General features: G+C 32.7%; 1 protein-coding gene across 2 annotated transcripts in view; it reads left to right on the forward strand.

The window, feature by feature from the left end:
- LOC105210902 (cell adhesion molecule Dscam2) overlaps positions 1 to 6041 on the forward strand; it is a 111402-nt gene extending 105361 nt beyond the window's left edge. For both annotated transcript variants that reach the window (XM_054226595.1, XM_054226596.1), the window contains exon 15: positions 1997 to 6041. In XM_054226595.1, coding sequence (XP_054082570.1) covers positions 1997 to 3428 — 1432 coding nt within the window. In that variant the 3' untranslated portion in view covers positions 3429 to 6041. The remainder of the gene's footprint in view (positions 1 to 1996) is intronic.
- Positions 6042 to 8884: the final 2843 nt, after the last annotated feature.

An 8884-nucleotide genomic window follows, 5' to 3' on the forward strand; every position in this document is an offset into this window, starting at 1 on the left:
CATATCTCTATATACATATATGTATGCAAACACCCGCACGAATAGTCAAAAAGTTATAATAATAATAAAGTAAATATTATCATAATATCCGGCAGAGCGTTATGCTGCTATGAAGTGTATCATATAGCTGTGTGAAAATAATTAATAATTATTAAAATTTAATTAAAGCAAAAAAAAGAGTCATATGTACATACATACAAACACATATGTTGCAACTGTATATTGCTCCGGTTGCAACGTTTGCTGTGTGTGTCGTACTTATTATAGCCATGGAATTTTACACCCTTTAGCTACCATTTTTCCCTCGTTTTTCCACTCGAACAGCAGCTAGTTGTGCTTGTGTTGATTTTAACGCGCAATTTTCACAATTATTTCCACAATTATTGATGACAATAACAAAGCGCAGTGCACAGTAATTGCGATTATTATGATTGTGTGGCTATATATGTAGCTTTATATGTATATATACATCTGTATATACATATATATGGGTAATGTGCAATAATGGCAAATGAAACAGCTAGTGGACTCAGTACAATCCAGTTGTGTACTTCCGTTAGGTTGTTTTTGCACGGAAGCACAACATTTGTTGCCTGAAATTCATATTTTTAGTTGCACTTGAAGCAATTATTTTGTAGAAAATTTTAATTTGGTTTAAAAATTAAAAAAAAAATCTGAAATTAAAATATTGATAGAAAAATATATTTAAATTTTTGCATTTAGATACAATGTATCTGGCAACATTTGAACGAAATTTCTATACATTTTGCTTCTTAAACCCCTTCTTGCTATAAGGAATATGTATTTATGCACTAATATCTTTATTAAATACGAATATCAAGTATTTTGTTAGTTTGCAAAAAGACTACTTCAGTCTCCAAAAATATATAAATAATGGAATTTAACATGCCACAAGTGAAACAATAAGATATTATTGGGTATGGAATGTAAGATATATGTATGTTCTGTCAACATTGTCGTTATCAAATATTGAGTTCAAATTAATTTTTAAAATATATATTTTTGATATGATTTTCTCAATATAAGTCTAGCCGAATCAAATTATTCAGTCTTGGTTTTATGAACATCTGATGTTCAATCTTCCAGCTACTCCTCTTTTATGGCCTATGTTTTTATTATTTTAAGTCTAAATGTTTTCTGATACTCAAATCACTACTACCTAACCTAAAAGTATTTTAAAAAAATCTACATAAAATCTAAAAGCCTCTCAAATAAAAAAAATTTAGTTCAACTCACATCACATCAAAAGCGAAAAGCTTAGGCAAATGCATATCATATTTTTAGGCGCAATTTCGTCATCAACTAACCTCACTATTAACAAATCTGACTGACAATCAAAATATTTGTATATTTTTAGAATTATTTTTTTTTTAATTTCCGAATATTTTTACAAAACATTTTTCAGCTTAACACTGAGTCGCGGCTTAAATATATTTATTTGACATTTATTGCAAAGGCTTTACAAACTCTCGGCGCTTAATACGCCATAGAAATACTTTATGAATCGCAAATCCCGCATATGAATGTAGGCAAAAGCGCATTCAAATTCCTATCTGACGCTGACCATTTGCCGCATTTCGGCGTATTAAGCGTTAATACCGTAACCCATTACACACACAAGCAAAGTATTTCGCTGTTATCAGCACTCTGTATGAGAGGGAGTCAGCGATGCGCGCCTATAAATCGCGTTGAAATCCACTGAAAAGTGTTAAAATTATGATTTCATTGGAAAAAGGAATTCAGTGAAATTTTGCATATTTTTCCGCAATTCTACTCTTCCTCGTAAATTTTGTAAGCCTAAAAGCATGCTACGTTTTATTTTTATACAAAAGTGCCAGCTTTTGGCAATTCATAGCCGACATTTATAAACTGTGCTTCCAAAAATGTTGTTGTTGTTGCTTTTGTTTTTGTAATTTTTGTGCTTTGTTATTTTTGCTCAAACTCTATACGCTTTTTGTTATCTTTCCCATTGCAGATATGTCGGCGAATACTCGAATATACCCACGGACTATGCGGAAGTGTCCAGTTTCGGCAAAGCGCCCAGCGAGTATGGCTGCGCTGGTGGCCAACGACATGAGACGAGCTCACCAGCACCCTACGCCACATCGGCCATATTGAATGGTGGTCAACACCAGCAGCAACAGCAGCCGCGTTATCAGCAGCGACCAGGCGATTTCCGTATGCAACAACAACAGCAGCAGCAACAACAATTCCAGCAGCCACATCAAAGACCTATGCATCCACACTATCACCATCAGCAGCAACAGCAACAACAACACCAACAGTCACAGCATCAGCAGCAACATTCTTTGGGCAATATTTATCAGCCAATGTCGGTGGCCAGTGAAATATATCCGAGCAACTCGAGCAACCGCTCCGCCTACTCGGAGCAATATTACTATGCCAAGGAAAAGATACACATCACTGAGAACAAGTTGAGCGGCTGTCACACCTATGACACGGCAGGTGAGCAGCAGCAGCACCAAAAGCAACAGCAACAACAACAGCAGCAATTGCAACTACAGCCAATGCAGCAGCAATTTAATGGTGTTGGCACGCTGAGGCGTCAGCATGGTGGCATGGCGGGTGGCAGCGGACGTTTCAAAGTTATTATGCAACAACAACACCAGCAACAGCAGCAGCCTGGCATGAACGCTGAGAAGCAGCAAGTGCAGAAAATGAATGCTTTGAATAACAACAACCATAACAATGGCAATGGCGGCGTGCATGATAACGGCACAACAGAGTTGTCGAAAAATTTGCTGGACTTAGATGCCGGCTCATTCTGTTATAACGGACTTGCGGACTCCGGCTGCGGTGGCTCGCCTTCGCCCATGGCCATGTTGATGTCGCACGATGACGATCAGGCGTTGTATCACATGGCTGACGGGGACTTGGATGGCGATATGGAGCGTCTCTATGTGAAAGTCGATGAACAGCAGCAGCAGCAACACAAACAGCAACAACAACAGCAACACTTACTGCCCTTAGCGCCCTCAAATCAAGTGCATCCCAGCGTGGCCATCACATTGAACGCCAATAACAGCGCCAACAGTTGGCGCACAACACAAAGTAAACAGCAACAACAACCACAACAGCCTTTCGTGCGTGCCTCATATCGCGCTGGCAGTGGCAGCAATAACCTAATGATGACCAGCAGCAGCAGCAGTGCCGCCAAGAGCAACACCAGCAGCAGCATCGGTGGCAGCAGTTCGCTGAGCTCGTGTTCGGAAAGCGCGGAAGAAGCACGGCAACAGCAACAACATAAGATGTTGCAGAGTGGCGATTGTGACTTGATTTATGCACCGAGTAGTGTGGCAAGCGAACGCAGTTTGTTGAGCAGCAGCGGTAGCGGTTGTGGCAGCGGTGGCAGCATGTCGGCTCATCCGCAAGGACCGTTGGTGTGACCGGTAACGCAATGCGTTAGTGTGACATGCGGCGTGAGTGGTGGCACTTGTGTTGCTGCGTCGAAAGGAAAGGGTATGTTGGGTTACGCAGGGTTGGAGGATGGCAACGCGTGCGATGAGGCAGCTCAAGTGGATTACTATACACGCGAGGTGCAGGAGTTGTTGGCGTGGTGTGAGCGTGTGAATAAAGGACAGTTGGAGTCAACTGAGTGAAGTGGGCGGGAAAACGTAAAGAGTGGAATGTATATAGTAGGAGACAATGAAAAGGTGGAGCGGTGGAGCGGTGTCTATGGTGTCCGTAGGGAGATTCCTTTAATGTTAGTGCTAATGAAGATATACTAAAATTATAACTATTAATTTTTTTTAATGATTGCTTAAAGTTAAAACATATTTTAGCTGCACCTGTTGTCGTAAAAAACTGTTTTTAGCAACATTTTATTTCAGCAACATGTTGCTAGCAACATTTAAATTATAGAATTTACGCAAAACGTTTTAAAATATCAAATAACTGCTTTGTAACTCTAATTTTTATATTTTTGTTGCTGGCAACATTGTTGAGCAACATTTTTTTTGGAAATGTTGCTAAACATTTTTCTAATTTTTACGAATTTCGATGCGCAAAATTTGGTTTTTTTCTTTACTTTTATAATTTATTAAATTTTTTTTAGTTTAGTTAGTATCAAAAGGGACACCTATAGGCAACAGCTACAATGTTGTGCAGCATATACATAATTATTTTTCGCAACGCTTCAAATGCGTTTAAAGACTGAATCTATAATATAACTGTAATTAAAATGCTGCTGAAAATTGCTGGATGTAAAAAAATATTACAGAAAATTACTTAAAAAGAAGATATAATATTCGCCAATGAATATAGCTCTATATTCGAGTGAATATTGGGGTAGTCCTAATAAGAAGTAAAGTAAATGCTAAATAATACATAGAGGGGTATATATGTATGTTTGTATAAACCATGAACACTACCACTGCCAGAAAAAAACGCACATACACACATATATATATGGTAATGAGTGAATCTCATTGCAGGCGAAACACTTGTAAGATAGGCTGTTATTGATGTGAAATATGCATAAAGGAAAATGTACTAAAAATCTAGTAATAAAAATACATTTAAAATTATATAAAATAAGTTATTATATAAAAAATATTTTTTTTTTAGAAAAACCCTCAAAGTTTTTCTAAGGTGTCATAAGAATATGAAAAAACATATTTTCAGTAAGAAAATACAAGAATTTGAAATTTATGCGAGAAGTTGCAGCAGAAAATATTGTAAAAATAAAATGTCTTGAAATAAAAATATTTAATATTAAAATAAGCAATTAAAAGTTTGTGGGTGTTTTTTTGTACATAGAAAATCATATGATTTATGAAAAAGTATATAAAATTAATTGTATGATATAAAGGTATATGTCTGATACATATTTCGAGCGAGATTTTGAGCACGAATTCTTGGCTGTTAGCACGTAGGAACCACTACTCGATGCAAAATGAAAAAATAAATAAATAAATAATTTAAGAATTTGCACATGTACTTGTAGTATATTTTATTTTATAATGTAAAGTTTGAAATATTAAAAAACAAATAATTTTTATCGCATGCGAGAATTTTTTTAAAACTTACTTCATTTAAAATTATTATTTTAAAAAACCCTATTTTTATTTTAAATAAATTTATTAAAAATATTAATTTTCGAAATTTATATCATGCGACAGTTTTAAATATAATTATTGCATGCGAGAAATTTTCAAAAATATAACTTTTTCAATAAATTAATCTAAAAAATTAAAACTGAAAATAAAATCTTATTTAAATATAAAAAAAAAAAATATTTATTTTTAAAAAAAAGCCTACGCTACGATACCTTTTTTCTAATCTATACCGCATGCGAGAAATTTTCAATTACAAAAATTCTTTTCACTTTCGCTAAACACACAACAGTTGAAGAAAAATGCATGTACATAACTGTATAGGTTAAAAATTGCTTATTTTATATACATATCTACCGATGTATATACATATATACGAAGAATGCTAATGCTACTTAAATATAAAATTAAAACAGTTAAAAAATATGTTTATGTGTGTAAATGTGTAATAATAGCAATATTATATAATATTAAATTAACAAAAAACTAAATTTAAATGAAAATAATGTAAATTTTTAACTCAAAACAAATGCCACAACTGAGCACAAAAACATTTAAAATGCCGTTATATGTGTATAGAAGGTATAAATATCTAAAAAATATATATTATATTGCCACTGAAAGCATAATGGCTGGTCTACAACTAATATATAATTTTACAATAAAATTAATTTTTTATAAGTTTCTTAGTATTAGTTTGTAAACATTTGAGCTAATTGCTGTGTGACTGTAAATTATTCGCTTTATTATTATAATTACCAATATTTTTACAATATAGTACTTCCGTTTAATTACCAACATTTGTATGTATACATATATACCGTTATATAATTTACGCTTACAAGCAGAGCGCAATATTTGTAATAAGTACCTTTACGCTTAGACTAAGCATTGGCATTGGCATTAACACACATACACACAAGCAACAACAAACACATATACATATATAAATATCGTATACAGAATAAATTTAGTTATATAGTGTTGTTATTCTAGTGCTATCCTCCTAAAATCTACTTTATAATTAAAACATATGAGAGATAAAATATAATAATAATAATACTAAAATAAATGTAAATTGTCTGTGTGTACGTATGCATGTATTGGTAAGCGTATATTTGATAATTGCCTTTTCATGCAAAAGGCTAAATTTATATCTATAACTAATAGTAATACAACAATACAACAACTATGAGCATATGTAAAATATGGCTACGGCACATAGAGCAGAAACTTGTGTTGGTTGGAAGGGGAGATTTAGCAATTAGTATGAATAAATGCCATAACTATCGAATGAAAATTAAAAAAAAAAGAAATAATTGTGTTTTTATTTAAAATAATGTTGGGATGGTTTTTTTTTTAAATATTTGTTGGCTATAGATGTGACTGGCTTCAAAAAAATTGCAGGTTAATAGCGAACTGAGGTATTAACAGGTAAGTAAAATGGCTTAAAACCTTTAAATACTGTCAAGGCTTGGTGAAAAGCATAATTGAGAGTTATATTGTAGCTCAATAGCGTGTTAATATAAATTATTTGTGAAACAAATAATCAATGAATAAATTCCTGCGCTGAAGCATAGAAATTGTAGCATACCCCCAGGCGCAATACTGAAATAAGTGAAGTAATTGGTAATCTGAGCAAGCAAACAATTATAATTGAGTGAAATACGAAATTACATGCTCTGAATTCTGTATCTGGGGAAAAGATTCTGTATGGAAAAGAAAAAAATTATATGTTATATAAATTTAAAAATATATATATATATTAAAAAAAAGTTGGTTATCATATATTAATAACGAGGAACCTACTCAGAGAGTCTTTCGAATTAAACCACAATTTTTTTTTAATTTCATAAAACAATTGCAGCTAATATAGGTATATGAAAAAACGAAGTATATACATAGGCACAGTGAAGGAATAAATATAGTTATAAGCAGGAATATGAAACGTATTAAAATTTTAGTGGTAAAGAAAATATAATAAAGGTTCTCATCTTCATTAATGCATAAAAAATTTATATGAACAAAAAATAATAAAAAATTTAAGCATACCTTAAGGAGCAAAACCAGACTTTAGAGTATTTTTCGTGAAAAATTTGCGCGATTAAGTATTTTTTAGGAATAAAGATGATTTTTACCTCCAACGACACCAAAAAAATATCTTGAGACCAATATTTAAGTATAAACGTCTGTGGATAGGCTACTAATTTTAATAAAAAGGTATTTGTAATCATTTAATTATGCAAAACGTATAAAATATTAGAGTGTTGTAGGAAATTTAATAAAGGTTCTGAACGTTATTAGTGCTATAAGAAAATTATATTAGCAAAGAAAGAGAAAAAATTCGAAGCATACTTTTAGGGGCAAACAGTACAGTACAATTTATGAAAAATTTGCACGATTATATATTTTTAGGAATAAACACGAATTTTACCTACAACGACAACAAAAAAATATCTTGATACAAATATTTAAAGTATAAACGCCTGTGGATAGGCTACAATATTTTATAAAAATCTATATTTAAGCAATTAATTATGATTTTTCGGCAACAAAAGCGATTGTTTTTGGGAGTAATAATTTTTTGAATATTTTTTAATATATCGAGATACAAAAGTCTAAAATAATTTATTCACAATAAACACAAATATTGCAGAAAATCAATAGAGTTGTAAATTTATTAACAATTAAATGCTGTAAATTTCCTACAATTGCATTCTACATGTGATAAACGCTACAAAAGAGATGGCAGAAAATGCACTGATAATAGAAAACATCACCAAAAGACATTAATTGCTACAAACATATGCATGTGTGAGCGCAGTGTTCTGAACGAAAGAACAACATTTTTAATTAATCCCATCAATGTTGTGGCATGTTTTACAAATTTGCAATTTTAAAGCGGCGCTGTTGTTGCTGCGGCATTGCAAAATTGCGAGTGAAAAACTGTGTACAAAAGCAGAATACACAGAGACTAGGAAAATGACCACGCAAAGTGAATAAATGGGAATCAACTGCGAAAATGTTGTTGGATGAAATGGGCGGTTATGCTGCTCTTGATGTTGTTGTTTCCCTTGTTGTTATTGCTATTACTGTTGCTACTGCAGTTGGGCAAATCACATTTGACCAGTGAAATATTCATACAAAATGTGAGAGCACATATTACAAGGTACATATTTGCCCATACACACGGACACATGAAGATATATGTACATATGTATGTGTGTGCAAGTAATATGGTTATAAAATGACCGCCGCCACTGCTGCGCCCGCGCTGGCATTACGCAAATTCATTTCAATTAATTTGAGAACATTCGTACAAAAACAAAAAAAAAAAAAACGTTGGTGCGGTGGTATTGCCGCAAAATACCGTTAAAAACTTTAAAAGCTCTGTATGTGTTGAAAATTTTCGTATTTAAATATTTATTTTTAGTTTCCGCTTGCTGACAGTCATTTGTAGCAATGCAAAATCCGCCCAAATGATGTTTTCACATTTTCAGCAAAGAGAACGAATAAAATGTTGATATTGCAGGAGATAATAGTACAGCGCACAATAAGAGAGCATATATGCGTACGGTGTAGTTTTACTAGTTCGCTTGTGGTAGATTAAATTTCAATTTCTATTTTTCACTGAAGTGTTGAAAATTTTGGTAGAAAATTATAAGGCAGGAGCAAAATTTCGTCACTATATACATATTTGAACTTCCACCCCTAAAAGCACCCTTTAATTTAACAACCTAAAAATTTAAAAATAATTGTAATCATTATTTTGCATTTAACTAAAATTC

This window comes from Zeugodacus cucurbitae, chromosome 3 (assembly GCF_028554725.1).
Source record: "Zeugodacus cucurbitae isolate PBARC_wt_2022May chromosome 3, idZeuCucr1.2, whole genome shotgun sequence".
Taxonomy (NCBI): Eukaryota; Metazoa; Arthropoda; class Insecta; order Diptera; family Tephritidae; genus Zeugodacus; species Zeugodacus cucurbitae.